The sequence below is a fragment of the Meleagris gallopavo genome, chromosome 1, assembly GCF_905368555.1.
Source record: "Meleagris gallopavo chromosome 1, MGAL_WU_HG_1.1, whole genome shotgun sequence".
Classification (NCBI taxonomy): Eukaryota; Metazoa; Chordata; class Aves; order Galliformes; family Phasianidae; genus Meleagris; species Meleagris gallopavo.
Genome location: NC_139404.1, coordinates 184,356,969 through 184,374,695, shown reverse-complemented (window position 1 = coordinate 184,374,695; position 17,727 = coordinate 184,356,969). Strand labels below are relative to the sequence as shown.

The 17,727-nt window shown below is 42.0% G+C and overlaps 2 protein-coding genes and 2 pseudogenes across 10 annotated transcripts in view; 3 read left to right on the top strand and 1 right to left on the bottom strand.

The window, feature by feature from the left end:
- FAT3 (FAT atypical cadherin 3) overlaps nucleotides 1-17,727 on the top strand; it is a 451,950-nt gene that overhangs the window by 145,536 nt on the left and 288,687 nt on the right. The window lies entirely within an intron of this gene.
- LOC146545826 (uncharacterized) lies at nucleotides 12,977-14,530 on the top strand (annotated as a pseudogene).
- Nucleotides 14,488-15,319, top strand: LOC146545825 (uncharacterized). The gene is given in 3 exon segments (XM_085216792.1): nucleotides 14,488-15,010; nucleotides 15,013-15,035; nucleotides 15,038-15,319. Coding segments are annotated over 3 exon segments (684 nt in total). The 5' UTR covers nucleotides 14,488-14,631.
- On the bottom strand, nucleotides 16,086-17,727 carry LOC146545824 (protocadherin Fat 3 pseudogene; annotated as a pseudogene).

Below are 17,727 nucleotides of genomic sequence, written 5' to 3'. Positions count from 1 at the left end.
AATCAACACTTGCCGGATTATTCTCTCATTTTTTAACCACGTTAAAAAAGCCCAGAAAGGACAAGTTGGTGTCTTGTTTTATTTTACAGAAGATTCCCGTGGGACCTTGACAGAAAGGCTAATAGCTAATTTTAACCCTTTGTGTTTTGTGATAGAAATACTGAAGATTTGATCACTCTAGAATACTGAATATACCTCCTGGTTACATGTTTTGGTTGCAATAGTGTTATGTTTTGTGTTATTGTGGATGTAGGTGGTGATTGATATCAGTCCTTGGATCTGTTAAATTTCACAACTGGGTTCAGAGTTTTTACAGGTCATCCTGGCTTACTGGTACTCCCTGCACAGTGATACCATTTCTTTTGACACCTTCTTTCACCCCTTTTTATCAAACTGATTATGATTTGCATGTAACTCCTCCAGTGTTTCCAAATTCCTAACTAACTGGGAAATGAATCAAGGGACCCATCTAATACCTGTTAGATGTGGGCACAAAAGAAATCTATCATAAAGCCTTTTGCTCTGATGCTTTTCAGTGTCACACCAGTCCAGGAGTTCCATCCAAAACATGGCTGTTGGAAAGTGGATAAGTTTTGATAAGAGATGTGCATGTTTCTGGGATTACTCCTCGATGATGGTTTATACTGTGGGGTATGCATCCTGCACACAGTATCCTGTGAAAAGTTCTGTAGACTGTAACGATACTTGAACTTGCCAAGCTAGGATTTATATCTCTCAGCATTTGAATTGCTTTGGAAATGCTCAAGTGGAGACTTCTCATGACACTAAGTCATCTTAGAAAACATTACATGGCAAGTCCACATATTGTCAAATTGGACTAGATAGGCTTTTGGTGAATTAACTGAAGTGTACTCTTGTATGGCTATTCATAAACCTCTACTGAAGAATTCCCGTCTGGACCTTGCTTACACTGGGAGTTCCTGGGTGGGGAAAGCAGCTGATACAAATAGTTCTACTTGTTTTACTTATTTATTTATTATTATTGGTTATTGTTAAATGTGTGTTATTGCCAAATATATGGTTGTCTCTTTTCACTTTCTAACTTTTATTCATTATGTAACATTGGTGTCACCACTCCTGAAGAGTCACCGGCTGGTGTCTGTGGCAAAGTGAATGACTCTAATTGTTGTCTAAAAATTGAATGATAATGAAGAGGTTGCTAAACAAATTGCCCATGGGTGGAACGTCTCCTATTTTGTGTGCTGATGCAACTCTTACGTTTGTTTCTTGTACGATTCCATGTTTTATTCAACTTACAAAATGAGTTGTAACCTCCATGTACTTTCTAACCACTTGTATTGATGATGAACAAGTCCAACAGATCAGGGCAACATTTGTAGCCAAGCCCAAGAAATCTTTTGTAGTAATTGGTAACATTTGACCCACTTCCTCCCCACTCCTCCTTTCCCTCCTGCTTGTTTGCTGTCTTTATTTTTTTTCCTCACCACCATGGAGGGTCACTTATGCTTCATTTCAAGCAATCTTTGAGCCACAGGGTGGTGTGAGAATCCTTCTTTGTTTTTTTGGCTCAAAGCTTGCTTCCTGAGTTATTTCTTGTGATAAGACTGATTTGTTGAGGAGGCAAGTGATGGGTGCTACCGTGTGACAATCAACATCACTTTGTGGACAATTTTAGCTGCTTGCCTCCGGAAGAGAGTGCTCAGAAGTGTTTACTGGTGGAAGATCTGGCCTGTGACTAAATAGCTCCAGCTTGGTATGGGAAAATGGGGAATGATACCATCGTATCCTGTGAAAACAGGATGCAGATGGGCACCTCCCTGCTCCCTCTTATCTGCTGGCAAGACCCAGAAGATAGGAACAAAAGGAGTTTCTGCTGAGATCCCAGAGCCAGAAGCTGTCACTCCAAGGAGAGCTGACTCAACCACTTTGGATTTAGCTGTAAGTTTGTACAAGCATTGAAAAGGGGCCACCATCATCATGGGTACCGTTGCCGTAAATAAAACACTGCCCGACGACCCACCACTACTGAAGATCAATGGCTGTACTACGAGCGACGCTGGATCAATGATGGTGACTATCTTCTTCTTGCTTCCTATAAAGACTCCTTGCTTCTTCTTTCCTATCTTTTCTATCACCCTCCTTCCCTTCCCCATTACCTAATTCATAATAGTGTCCGTCCTCCTCTTCCCCATCTCCCTAATTAAGATTTGTATTAAACTGGTCAGACCAACATTTGAATTGTTGTTTCATAATCTTACGCCAGGTATACAGATGTTAAAAGAACCTCCTCTCTCTCCTATGAATTGGAGCAAGGCAGACCATGGCATCTTCCAGGAGTTGGACTCAATGATCCTTATGAAGCCCTTCCAACTGTTACTCTATGATTCCCAGAACCAGCTGAGCAGAGAAAGGGAATCATGGCTCCCTTGTCAGAGGTTCCCATTACTTGTGGGGACTCTCCAGGAAAGCATGAACCTTCTCATCAAAGTGGACTGGATCACACCTGGCAGAGTGGAGCAGCACAGTTCTCCTCCCTGCAACCACTCAGTTAATTCTGGCCACACTCAGTGTCTAGACAGAACTTCTAACCAGTGTCAGAGTGGTTTTAATTTGTGGATATGGACAAAGAGAAGCAGATTTTCTGAGAATGAGATGGATTTTATCTTTGCCAGTGACAGATTAATGTTCATTATGAAAGATTAAGCAATAAAAGGAAATCCCCATGAAATAGCTGTGCTATTAACAGTATAGCAGTTCAGCACTTGCCTTTCAGAATCAACAAATTCAAACTTTCTAGAATCAGAGAATCATAGAGTTACTTGAGTTGGAAGGGACCCTCAAAAGCCATCTAGTCCAACCCCCCTGCAATGAACAGAGAAACCTGGTTGCTCAGAGTCCCATCCAACCTGACTCTGACTGTCTCCAGGTACAGATCATCCACAACCTCTCTGGACAACCTGTTCCAGTGCTTCATTATAGTTTGCAATTCAGATATTGCCTTCCATGTTTAGCGAGAAGCAGAACTGCTTTTTGACAATTAACAAATGGTGAAGGGCAAATTCTAAGTCAGCAGTCCTAAAATCATTAGGTCTCAATTAAACAGATTTTGTCATTTACTCCTTGGACAGCACAGCTCAATGCCAGCTCTTTTCCATCCTCATGAACAGTCCTGATTTCCTCTCTAATCACAGTCATAAAACATACTTAGTTGGAAGGGCCCCATAAGGATCACTGAGTCCAACCTTAAGCCCAAATGTACCTGTGGGTGCTCTCTCCCCATCTGATCATTTTCCTTTCTCCAGAAGGATGCTCTGCACATCAGGAGTTGCTTGCTGCCCATGCCAAACGACACACTGTTCAAATGACGGCCTCTTGATAAAGGCAAACACACTCCAGATCTCATAAGCAAATGGCTGAGCCGGCCATAGGTCTCACTCTGTGCTCTGTGCCCAGGGCTCCTGTCGTCCTCTGATTGCATCTAGCTGCTGGTGCTCATAGCTATAAGTGCTTTTCCTCCCAGCAAAACGTAGGGCTATGGTCCCAGAGGGAACTGCCTTAATCATGGACTTGGACTGCGATCTGTCATCACCTCGGAGTTACTGCCTAATGATAATTAAGCAAGGTTAAAAAACAAACACTAAGAGAGGCAATTAGAAGTAACAGTGCAAATCAGTTTGTCCTTGCAGTGCATCTCAAGAAGAAACAAAAAAATCTGCTCCTTTTAACACCAGCTCCAGGATCCTGTGTAGCATCAGATGGGTGGTTTTCTATGGCAAGACACCGTGGGAGTCAGAAAAATCCACCTCACTGTACGTTGTGGTAAAGTGCTGCCCCATAACAGAGATGCTGAACACCCCAAGTTCCTGCTGTTGTGTTGCATTTCTACACTGCCATTCCCAACCCCCCTCAAAGAATCAAACTATTAACTTATCTGCGCCTCTCACAACCTATCACTAAAATGGGAAACTACATAAACATTGTACATCAAAGAGCTTCCTTCATTAAAATGTGAAAAATAATTTGTGTACTTTAGATGAAAGGTATTTGGGGACTGTGAAGTATCCCGGTAAATTTAATTAAAGCCCATAGTTATTCTCTCATAAAAAAATAAAGCTTTTGGGGAAAAAAAAGTTATTAAAAATTTTACTGATTCGTAGTGAGGGTTTGGTTTGTTCTTTTTTGCAAAATCTCACCTTATAAACTGAAGCAGTGATGAGAAGCAAAACTATTTTTAATAATCTGTGTGCAGAGTCACATTTCCAGAACACCTGATCATCACAACTTTCGAATGGAGTAAGAGGAAAAATGCCCAATAAATAGGCATAAGTCATTTTGGACTGCAATGATCTGCAAATCAGAAACAAATCTGCTATGCATATTTTGATAAAGCTGAAAAAAAACCTAGAACACTTCGATTGTGAAAAAAGGACCAATCTAGCCCTCACATTGTGGAAACAGATGGTTGTTTAAAACCACATACATTCAGATTATTTTCAGGCCAAGGTAAACACTTCTTAATAATTAGTCTTCTCATAAATTAGAGCAGGAAAGCTTAATTTTGTTCCTTACAGTCGCTAGGATGATTATCCATCAGTTAATGGCTACATGCATGCAGACACCCACATTTTGCCTTGGATAGAATTTACATTTCTGGCTCTAACTGAAAAATCTCATTAATTCACCACAATTTCTCACCAGCCACCCATCAGGCTGCATCTGGCATCACTGCCATGTGCTGCTGGTGCTGCAGGCTCCCCTCCCAAGCCCTGTGCACATCTCCTTTTGCCCCTGTTTGGCTTGGGCTGGTGACTGGGACTCTTCCAGTGTCCACAAACCTGTGCTTCTCAATAAGATTATTTTCTGTATGGGAAGCTCAGATTGATAACCAAAATCTGTTATTTTCACTGAAATAAGCAGCCACCCAGCTCAATCTCTAGACACAAATATCTGTATCTCTTCAGCCCAGAGCTGAATATAGAATCATGGAACAATTTGGGTTTGAAGGGACCCTTAAAATCATGCACATTCAAGCCCTCTGCTATAGGCAGGGACACCTCCCACTAGACCAGGTTACCAATATTTCTCAAGTCTGTCATTTCAGATAACTTGTCAATCACACCTGCAACATGAGAACATTTTGCTCAACTACAAGAAAATACCATCAAAGTAACTGAAAAGCATTCAGTTCTTCTTCTACAAGAAGAAATCTTAGGGGTTGCATGTGACAGAGCATGCAGCTACCTACCCCACACCCTGCCCTGTATGCAGCAGAACATCGGCAGCATGGATCCTGCAGAGGTGACCTCAAAACAACCACGGAAAAAGTAAAGGATGTGACGGTCTGCTCACTGCATGTGAATGGACTAAGTATTTTTTTCATATGAGGCGTGCAGAAAATGATCAAGTCAATGTCAATGGACAACTCAAGTTTGAGAAACACAAAAACTCGTTAGTCTAAATGCCTAATGAAAACCAACTGCAATGAAAGCTCCCCACCCACATGCACAGAGTTTGGCTTTCTCTCAGTTATTTCTTACTGGCAACACTTCAGTGTTAATAAGACACCATAAGTGTATAAAATGTAATAAAGATGTTTACATTAAACAGCAGACTACAAATCAAAAGAATCTGCTCTGTGAGCTGTAGAAGCTCAACTCTGCTCATCCATTTTCAGGTAGGCCTGTATGTACAAACAGAGAGCTGTTGTTCCAACAGAGGAAGGACTGTTTAAAAAAGTTTACCTTATTGACGAAGACCTAAGAAGTTCCAAGACTTGACTGCTGAAATTAGCCAACCTAAGTCTTGAAATGTGATATAATTTTTAGTCAGTGAGAGCAATAAAAAGTGGAAGAGTGCCCAATTCACCACTATATGCAGTCCTTGGAGAAAGAACAACTTTGTACAAAGCATAATTTAAGCCAACTTCCAGGGTAAATTCTTGACACTACGTATGTACTGAAGCAGGGGAAGAAAGGTACAGACTTAGATTTTTTATCATTCCAGTGTTACCATCTCTCTGTGCCACCAAACAAGTCCCAGAAATTCCTGATCACCTCTGTCCAATTTTATTGTTTCCTAAAAAGCCTCACAATCCGCTGCACGGGTCAGATGGGAAGTGTGTCCTCGATATTATTGGTCACCAGGGAATCCTCTTTCTTGGACACATTTCAGAAAAGGATTAGGCAGTGCTGTGAAGTGGTTCCATGTAATCTCAGACACTGCGTTAACATCCATTTTCCTTTTCCTCAGTACATTCCAGGAGGACTGGACTCTTGCATTGCCCACAGCACAAATAAACATGCACTTTTGCATCAACGACATCACTTCTCACAGCTATGGACTTCCACTGGTGCCTTGGAAGATTTAAAATGGATTTTCCTTCCCCAAAGTTTTCCTTTTTCTCTCAATTACCACAAATCACTCATATGTGAAGGTAGATCAGGGTCGGAAGTGATGCCAGGATAAAGCTGGTGCTCAGATGCTCAGACCAAATAGTAGACACAGGAATGAAATTTTATGTCTAAGAGGAGAGTGGGTGGCTTGGTCCCATGGCTTTATGCAGGAGCACCTGGGTGTAACTTAAGGGACTGTGATGCACAGGATAATGTAGGGGTCACTTCGGAGTAAAAAAAGCTAAGGGAAAGAGTAACAGAAAACAATGGTACAAAATACTCTTGTAAGCAAATGAAGGTAAAGGAGGAAATAAAAACTGTATTTCTTTATTAATAAATAAATTGGTCTAAAGGGAGTTACCATGCCTACAGCAGGGGAGTTGCAACTCAATGATCCTAAAGGTCCCTTCCAATCTAAACCATTCTATGATTCTAATTTATTCAGAGACTGAGAAGTGTCCTATTATCACGAGCATCCTTAATAATAAAGGAGCTTCTCCAAACACTTTCCAAAGAAGAAAAACCATGCAAATAACAGTTAGCTATGAAAGCTGTACATCATGAGCTGTTTCATGGGATAGAAAGCCAAGAGGGCTGAACAGCTTGAATGGAACAAGTCTGCATGGCTGGTCTCACTTAGGAAACTTTCAAAATATGTCAAAATGATATAAAGGACTCTTTCAAGTAAATATTTTTGTAAGCTGAGGCATTATTTTAGAGTTTGTATTGTTAAATAAAAACTTAAACAAATTCACTCCAGTGAAACCAAGACTGGCCTTGTTCTTTTACCAATTTATAGCTACAGGTGACAGGGAAATTATAAATACACAAAGCAAGAATTTATAAAAAAAAAAAAAAAACCACTTTCTTCTTTACCACAACTAATTTTAAAGAAAAAGAGAAGTGTTAACAATTACTTTCCTAAAGTTGGATATCATAAATGATGGGAAGATTGCCCTATTAAAAGTTGCCAGAGATAACTCAGAGATTAATGATAACACATTGCAGCAGACTCCAAAATAGCTGCTGCTAGGAATGCTTTACTCATGCCTGACACAGACAGAGGCCGACAGATCAACTTTTGGCTGGAGTTGCAACCCAGCATTCTCCTTCCCATAGAGAACCATGAAGGAGAGCTGGCTCAGCACCAACCAGTGCCAGCCCTAGGGGACAGCTGCAACGAATCTTGCGAGCATCCTCACCCTCCCTTCCCGAGCCAGCACACAGCAGCATGCACTGGCTCTTCTCTTAGCCTAAAGTTACTCTTAAAACTGCTTTTAGAAGCCTCTGCTAATTAAGTGGCTCAGAAATGCTTGCTCTCAGCAGTTAATTTTGCCTGCACTCACCAGGAAAATGAACAACGTCTGTAACACTGATACCTCAAAACTCCACAATGAGTTCAAGTCTATGAGTGAGTCTTCACAGATTTAGTCACCAGCTCTTACATGCTTTGCTAAACAAGTCAGGGAAAAAGGAAGTGCATATCACAAACCATTTTCATTTTTACTTGATTCCGTTTCAAGGAAACACTGGTAATGGTCCCACATAAATATTTATCAGACCACTCAGATTGTAATAAATGGAAGTATCCTTTAACTTGCACACACAATAACTGAAAACTGTTTTAGAAGACAGCAACAATATGCAAGGAGACTGAAGAAATACATTTATCCCCTTCTGCCAGACAGATGTAACAGAGCCGGCAGGTCTGTTTTATTGTAAACTATATAGTCTAGTGTTTCTTGTTTCCATTATTACTCGTTTGAAGCCATGATTAGGGTTTTCCAACACCAACTGGCTTCTTTTTGGATGCCAGCAACAGTTTGTCAGGAATTTCAATCACTCCTGAGGCACCTTAAGAGGTCTCAAAATACATCAGACTGCTACGCTTGGCAATGCAAATCCATGGAATTGATAATAATTTGAAATCCACTTCTATTTAACATCATCTTTAAGATTTCTATGCTGTGCAAGACAGACTTGGCTTACTCATTTGGATTTGTCAGGGCTGAAAACACCTAAGGATAGTAATTTATCGGGGTCATCCTTCAGCTTGCCTTCTTATTAATGGGGGCTGTGCAAGGGTGGAAATGATTGCCATCTAATGCCAAAATTTCAGGTCCCAGTAAAATCAGGGAGCTCAAGCTGCTGAATAATCTTAGAAAATAGCTCTACGAAGTTTCAAAAGTGTTTTTTTAAATCCATGGTTATGGGCTCGGCTTTGCAATACAATCAAATATCCCAGAAGTGTTTCTTTAACACCACTATTTTTTCCCCTACATGTTAAATTTCAGTACAATTTGAGATATTACAGTGCTTTCCTAAGAGGCAGCAGAAGATAGTGGCTTCAGTTTTCCTGCCCAAGCAATGGAGTTAGTCATTACCTGCATCCTGGGGTGCTGTCATGCCAAGTCTGCCAAGACTACAGAAGACTCAGCAGTAGAAGATGCTGTATGCCTCATCTCTCTGCTCCTCTAGAACTCAGCTCATTCCCTTTCTATTGCTAGTACAACCAGAAGTAAAGTAGGGGTAAATATAGAAACTCTTCTAATGCCAGACTGTTACATCAACTGTGCAAAGAGTAGAAACACATGCCAGACTAAAAAGTGGAGCTGGAGTACAAAATTATGTTTAGCTGCACCACAGATCATGAAAAAATGAGAAAGAGGATGTCAGTATTTAGGCTAGAAATGACCTCATCTAACTCAACTTCTTGAAAAGTCAGGCAATCTCGGTAGTTGTCAAAGTCCCTGCTAAGCTAAGACGAAATACTGTTGGCTTCCACCAAGGCAGGTGGCATCAAATGCCCATCATTTGCTGGAGTCCCCACAAGCTCCCAGACAGCAAAAACGTATCACTTTGCTGTGGTATTAACACTGCAAATGTATATGTATGAGAGTAGAGAAAATCCAGCAATTTAAGATGGCAGTAGAGATTTCTGACAGAGACCACTTCTGAAAGACAAATTGTATCCATCAGAGTTATCATTAGGATGAAATCTCAGAACATGCTGCCATCCCAAAAGCCTTTAACACATCTTTTAACATATAATTTAGAATGAATACAAGAATTTATTTATGTATTTATTTATTTATTTTTACAATAAGGAGAGTAAAGCACTAGCACAGGTTGTCCAGAGAGGTGGTAAATATCTGTCTCTGGAGTCACTCAAGGTCAGGCTGGATGGGGTTCCAAGCACCAGACTGAGCTATAGGTGTCCCTGTTCCTTGCAGGGACAGACCAGATGACCTTTAAAGGTCTCTTCTAACTTCAAAAATTCTATAATTATATGATCTTTGGTCATTTCCTGTTACAGCACTCTGGAAATATGAGGATTTTTACACAATTCTTTTCTAAGGAAATGAAATTAGGAGGCTGGTGGGTAGTATGGAGAAATACACCCAGTGAGGAGTGGTATCAGTGACAAAGAAAAGCCTTGAGGTCCTCCATAGCCATGAGATACATATGGAAAAAGTTGTACTGAGGGACATGGTTTAGTGGGAAATATCGGTGATAGGTGAATGGTTGGACTGGATGATCTTAGAGATCTTTTCCAACCTTGGTGATTCTATGATTTTATGCTATTCACCCACATTTGACAGTAAGAACAAAGAACAAGATTTTATTTCCTTTCTATAGACAGAAAAGAGGGTGGGATGCTCCTGTCCAGAGAATTTTTAGAGCATGACTCAACCAATTTATTTCATATTTTTACTTTGGAATGTAATAAATTATATTTTCCAGTCAACTGTTCTCTGTTGCCCATAAGGAAAGCCTAGCTCTGACTGCAGATGATCACATTTCAGTATGTACATTACATCTCGAGTCCAAGAGAAAAGAGATGTAAAAAAAAAAAAAAGATCCTGAAAGGAACACAGAAGGAAAAAGAGAATCCAAAAGTGGCAAGATCACATTACACACCTCTCTGCGTAGGTATTTTCAATGGCAAGCTTATGACATTTATCCGAGAGGCGACGAATAGGCCGATCAAGACAGAAAATCAATGAGTTTGAACTGTATACCTAGGTTGGCATCAAACTGCTGAGATAGGAAACAATAAAGAGTTTTCTCCAAAAAAGCCTTTTTTTTTCCCTCTTTTTTTGATGTGACTCATGAGCTGTTTTGTAAATCCAGGAATCATCATCACCCACTACTGGCTAAGGTACTAGTGGAAAACTGGGGTTCGAGTTGGAGGAGGTCAGGAATTGCTGCCTTCTACAGATGGAGAGTTTCTGTTGATATAGAGATTTGTAATGGCTTCACTCCCTGGTAAGGGAAATTAGAATAAATCCAGAGAAACAAAGAAGGAAGTTACTCATGAGGTTGTAAGACCAAATAAATGTAAAATTTTGCTTATGAACTGAAGTATTTAACAGCAAATGCTGTAATGCAACAGCAACGATCCTCAAATCTGGTTCTCCACAACACAAGATGAAGAACCATAGTGAGTGAAGCCCATATCCTACAAAACAGCAGCAATATCAGAATTTGCACATGTATCCTTTGCAAAATGATCCATATTGGCCTACAGACAGTTGGACTGGATGATCTTGGAAGTATTTTCCAGCCTTGGTGATTCTATGGTTCTGTGGTTCTATGTGGGCTAATCTCAAGCCTGCTCACCATGAACCACAGGCTCAGACCTGAAAGTAGAAATACTAATAGAAGTACCTGCCCCAGCAGCCAAGTCAAACTCAGCTGGAGTTAAATGTACTGTATCCATCTAGAAAGGATCAAGAACAAATCCATCCTGCCAAAAAGCACATGGCAGCATGGCTTGGTGAGGATCCACCATGCAGTAAAATTCATTCGTCTTCAGGCTCCCCCACAGCTTCTCTGGGTATCAGCACACCCCAGGGAATACAGGCACAGCTGACACCACTATGCTGGAATATTGCAGAAGAATAAAAATAATGCATTCGAGCAGAATTCTGCTGAAAGCACAGACTTGCTTGGAGTCCAGCCTGCTCGCATTTCAGGATGAATTTGGCCCAGTTTATATCTTAATGATTATAATGGATACTGCAGTCTTCTTTTCATTAAGGCACTAGCCAAAAATATTGATTTGTTGTACTTCATGCTCCTGCTTACCTTCACGAATTTCAAGAGGCGGTGCATAAACCAATAGAGTCGGTCAGTTTTAAAGTGACAAATTAACTGCACTGAAAGTAAATAAACAGCTATCTCTTTGCAAATTAATTCAATATGTGACTTGAGCTCTTTTCTACATCTAGGAAGCTGATTCATCACTCAGCAGCATTTAAGTTGCCACCAGTTTAGGAGCAGAATGTTAATGTTTTGTCCTGTTTGACACAGCAGGTCAAATTCTGCTCTCAAGTTACAAAAGCATAACTTGGAGTAGCTCCTGAATCCCCAAAACTTGCTCCCACGCACCCAAGCTGCAGTCATGCATGCAAGTGTTCTTTGAGTTGCTTTCAAGATGGCTTAAGATACATTGAACAATTGGGGAAAAACAGATACAAAAAGGATCCAAAAGAGAACTGTGAACTATTGTGGAATGGAATACCTTCTGGAATGGCTGAGACGGCGTAGCTGATGGGGTTTGCTCTTTTTCATGAAAATACTCATGAAAAACAAGGATTTGCAAGATATAAAGGTCTTTTATGTTGAGATTTTTTTTGCATTTTTGTTTGCTTGTTTTTTGCTTTTTATTTTCACAAACCAGATTTCTACCTGAAGGGAGGTTATGGTGAGGTGGGGGTCGGCCTGCTCTCCCCTAGGTAACTAGTGATAGGATTATAGTGAATTGCCTCAAGTTGTGCCATGGGAGATCCAAGTTGGACGTTAGGAAAAATTTCTTCTCAGAAACAGTGGTCAGGCACTAGAACAGGCTGCCCAGGGAGGTGATGGAGTCACTGACACTGGAGATGTTCAAGAAACGTTTAGATGTTGTACTGAGGGACATGGTTTAGTGGGAAATATTGGTGACAGATGGAGGTTGCTCTGGATGACCTTGGAGGTCTTTTCCAACCTATGATTCTATGATTTCAATTCCAGGAATAAACTAACCCTATTTCTGTCATCTCAACATGTAATTCATGTTTTAGTGAACAGGGGCTCTAACTCAGTTCTGGGTATCGCCTTGCTAATAAAATAACTCAGGTTAATTTATTAATGAACAATACATGCTAACGTATATTCCTGGAAGCCTATTTTCTAACAATCCTTTTCACTTCAACAAATGTTGAATCCTGGGATTTTCAGAACAAAGCTATTTTCAGACCAATATCCTGTAGGCGTTCGGAAAACTTCGGAATGTTACGGGACAGAATCTCCCCCGGCACATCAGTAGTAGATAAGAGTAGGTGACACCCAAGAGAGGCGGTAACAAAGTAGAGATACTACAAGTAGAAGTGTAGGATGGAATGAAATCGCCATTTTCCAGCATGCCACATTGAGTCTGGTTGTGCTGTTATTGGCCCCTGAGCCGGGATAGGCCAGGTTCGCTGAGAAGAGCCACACTCATCGGTATCCGATGCAACAAATGGTGACCCTGATGTGATACGGTCGGTGGTTGGGCTCGGACAGTGTGCCTGTCGGTGGTGGTACCCTGAAGAGGCAGCAGGTCGCTGACGTTCCCCATGGAATCCGTAATTAAGGTATTCCTTCATCTTTGCAAGGAATATTGTAGCAAGACTGTTCCTTCTAAGAAGGATATCTCTGCAGTCCTCTCACTTTTAGAGAAGGAGGGGGAGTTAGCCTCCCGGCACGATCTTTTGATCCCAGATCAATGGGACTCCTTTACTGCCACACTTTGTCAACGCACAATGAATGATCAGAAGGCCGCAGAGCTTAAGACATGGGGCATCGTGCTCGGTGCCCTTAAGGCTGCAAAAGAAGAAGGGAATCTATCGGGGGTGGTTCGCAGCGTGTAAGGAATGTACACGGACCCTGTGGGGGGGGTTGAGGATGCGGGAGGCTCTCATTGCAGGTGCCCGAATACCGAAAAGATGGCCCCCGGTGGCTCAGCCGCACCTGAGATGAGCGAGAACAAACAACAGGAGGCTGCAAATTGTGCCACAGCAATAACACCTTGTGAAACCGGTTCTAACAAGACAGAGGGGGGAGAATTCCCCCCTCCATATCCTCGCCAGTCATTGTATCCTTCTCTAAGTAACATGAATTGGGGGGGGAACAGTGATAACAACAGCCCACAGGTGCCTCCGTTGGCACCACCAATGGTGAGCGGCTCAGCAACAAAGAGCGGCTCACAGCTAAGGGGCAGGCCAACATCTGACTGGTCAGCGATAAGGGAGGCACTGCTAGAGGGAGGAGATGTCCCGGACCCCTCAGCCTTCCCAGCGATAGTAGGGGAGGAGGGCCCTCAATGGGTGCCCCTCGACTCAAAGGGAGTCTCCCGCTTGGCGGAAGCTATTGGGGAAGGGGTTGCGGGAAAAACAACCGCTGATACCTCCGAGAAAGCCCATTCACAAACGTACATGGTTTGGTCTCATTCTTTTGATAATGTCGATAAAGAAAAGAGAGGCGGTCCACCTGATTCAGCAACCCATGAATGTTTGGATAACTTGGGCTAACCAAACAGGAAGGCAGGATTTCTGTTTAGCCTTACAGTCTGCAGCCTCACCCTTCAGAACTTGCCTAATTGGAATCCCGCTCAATTATTCTCGGGACTCCAAGATATTTGAGAAATATGTTACCAATCTTACATACTGCAAGAAATTCTACTACTCGGAGGCTAGCATGTCCCAGTGCCTTATTCAGTCCCTTAACATGACGCTCCCTTGGACCCCTCCGGAGTTGCAACTATTGGGGTCTGAAGGGGTGAGCAATGGCACCCAGTTCAAGTATCAGGAAACATGTGTTGGGTTCGCAGGGTTTGGGGTAGACGGACAACTATCGAACCCCACGATTAAGTGCACCTCCTTGGGGAGGATAGCCCCTATCGGTCGCTAAGGGTCGTCAACCCAAGAGATGTGAAAACATTTTCTTGGCAAGGGCCATATTGTGGGTACACTTGGAATTGAACAAAAGTAGGCTTCCCCAACTCTAACAACTACACCACAAATTATACAAACAACATCTTGTATAAGTGCACCGCCTGCGGCCCCTGCAGTAGAGTATGCAAAGTGGCAAACTCGGAATGCTGTTGTAACATTACCCGACAATGGGAATAATACGGATGGGGGTACCCCTACCAATTGGGAGAGTCTCGTAGGTGGGGGGAGACACTATGGGTGAACGACAGTAAGGCACTACCCCCAGGGGTGTTCCTGATATGTGGAGATCGGGCTTGGCAAGGAATTCCCCGCAGAGCGGTTGGGGGACCGTGTTATCTGGGGAGACTTACCATCTTGACCCCGAATCTCTCAAAGTGGTTAAAATATCGAATTCGAATGTGGGGGGTAAGCACAAAAGATCGATACGGCACCTGACCGAGGACTGTGGGGACGAGGTCCGGTTATGGGGCGCTACGGTGCGTATTTTTGCCTCCGTAATAGCCCCTATCAGAACAGCACAGGCATTAAAGGAGATCGAACGATTAGCATGCTGGTCGGTAAAGCAAGCCAATGTGACTTCACAGCTACTGATAGAACTGCTGATGGATGTGGATGGAATACAACACACAGTGCTGCAAAACAGAGCTGCTATAGGCTTTTGTTACTAGCCCAGGAACATGGACATGCCAGGATGTTGAAGGAATGTGCTGTTTCAACTTGAGCGATCATTCGGAGTCCGTGCACAAGAAACTACAATGGTTGAAGTTACATGCCGAGAAGATATCAATACGAGAAGACCCATTTGCAGAATGGCTGCGGGGATTGTTCGGGAACTGGGGCTCCTGGCTGATTCCCATAGTTAAAGGACTTGGTTTAGCCTTAATCGCTGTACTTATAATCGTAGCTTCTGTACCCTGCTTTATAAATTGTATCCAGAAATGTTTGCAGATAAACTATAACTTATAGGTGTTGCGAGCTATATGGGATGTAACGGGGCAAGGCTTTCCTGCCATGGGGAGGGGGAGATGTAGGCGTTCGGAAACCTTCAGAATGTTACGGGACAGAACCTCCCCCGGCACGTCAGTAGTAGATAAGAGTAGGTGACACCCAAGAGAGGATGTAACAAAGTAGAGACACTATAAGTAGAAGTGTAGGATGCAATGAAATTGCCATTTTCCAGCATGCCACATTGAGTCTGGTTGTGCTGTTATTGGCCCCTGAGCCGGGATAGGCCAGGTTCGCTGAGAAGAGCCACACTCATCGGTATCCGATGCAACAATATCCTATTGCTGAGCTTCATGCTACTCAATAATGTAGGCCAACATTTTCAAAAACTGAAATTCATGTTCAACTGCCTAAATAACATCTCCCACGCATGTGCAACTTCTATTAGCACCTTCGCATATGTGAGTTCTTAAAATTTCTGGTAATTAGACGAGGTGTCCTCTTGACTTCTGACATTTAACTTTAATGTTTCTTTGACTATCATCTTTGCACAGTCGCAGCTCAGAGGCTACAGCACAAATAGAATGAAAATATTTTTCACTGCTTATGTTCAGACAAGATCCATTTGCATTTGTAATGTCATCTGTTTTTCATAACGTTCAGTTTAGAAAGTTGTCATTTGATTAAACAGTTTGAATTTGTCAAAACATACATGTTAATCTTATGCTTTAATACTACATTCACAAGTAAGAGCTTTAGCAAAATAAGACACACATACAAAGTCTGCTTAAACCACAGTAAGCCCACAGAGTCAACATCTTTAATATAATTTTTGAAACTGTTGACTAAATTTTCTAATATTACTTCTTCTAGTATCACAGCTGCACTGTTGCTCTCAACAGCTATCAAACATTTAAACAGCCAGCTTGTTAGCTGTGTTTTATCAGATGGTCTTTTATATTTCGTGTTTCCTACATTTTTCTACAGGATATAGTAGAAGTGAAGTTTAATATCTTAATGTCAATGCTACTGTCACCACAGGCTGAGCATATCTTACCCTGTATTTCTGCCTTTACACAAGCATGCCTACACTGACGAGGACCATGTGCTACAGTACAGTACATGATGCAGAATGGCATCTCATTCCAGTCTGCTCAGTCCCATAAAAAATTACCCTCACCAACAACAAGTCAGTGAAGCCAGTCTTATTTCTTGCCTCTTCCTTCCTTCCATTGGGTTTAACACCGCATTCAAGTTCATGAGTGTTGTGACTCTGTTGAGGTAACCTGAGCACCTTAGAACGATCAATAGATAATACCGTGTTGCAAAAAAGACCTTATGGAACTATCACTGCTTTTTAAATGGAGTCATTACACAGCTACTGAAAAGCAATGTCCATTATTTCACACCCACAGAATGATGAATGTAAGCAGATAATTAAATCATGTCATTGCTGTGCCCGGAATATTCTTATTTATAACTTTATCTTTCCTGTTAAGAAGACATGAATCTCTTGTTCTGAGTAGAAAATAATTATGCTTAAGCTTTCCTTTTGCAAAAATCTCCATAGAAGGAAAATGACATTAGAAACAAAACTCACCAGTCTCTTCATCTATGCTGAATCTCCCCAGTCCACTGCCATCTCTGATGGAATACTGGATCTCCCCATCCCTTCCAGAGTCCTCATCTCGAGCAACAACTTGCAAAACACTTGTACCAATGCGGGAGTTTTCCTTTACAGATCCAATGACAGCAAAGTCAGGAAAATAAGGAGCATAGAGATTTTCATTAACATCCACCACTTCCACTTCCACAAAAGAAACAGAAGAGAGAGAAACTGGGCGTCCCTTATCCTTGGCGCGCACAGTCAGGTTGTAGAACTGCTGCTTTTCATAATCCAGCTCTTTACTCAAACGGATAGCACCACTGGCTTTGTCTATCTCAAAACGCCCATTGTAATCATTCACCAGAGAGTATCGGACCTGACCTCCCAAGCCAAGATCTGGATCATGGGTTTCCAACCAAGCTATGACAGTGCCAACTGGCAGGTCCTCAAGCACCTTCACATTGTAACTGGATGGGATGAAGGCTGGAGAACAATCATTGACATCATCCAAAAACACCTTCAGAGGCACAACAGAAAACTGCTGATGACCGCTCTCTGCTTTATCCCTAGCTTCAATTTTTAGGGTGTAATTTGCTTTTGTTTCCCGATCTAGTTGATCAGCCACATACACCACTCCCGTAGAACTGTTGATGGCAAACTGCTGGGTGTCTGTCAGAACTGAGTAAGTCACTTCACCGTTGGACCCAAGGTCTTTGTCTCTGGCTTCTACTTGTATAATTTCTGTACTAATACTTGTACTTTCTAAAATGTTAACTGAGTAACTGTCTTGTAAAAAAATTGGCTTGTTATCATTTGCATCCCC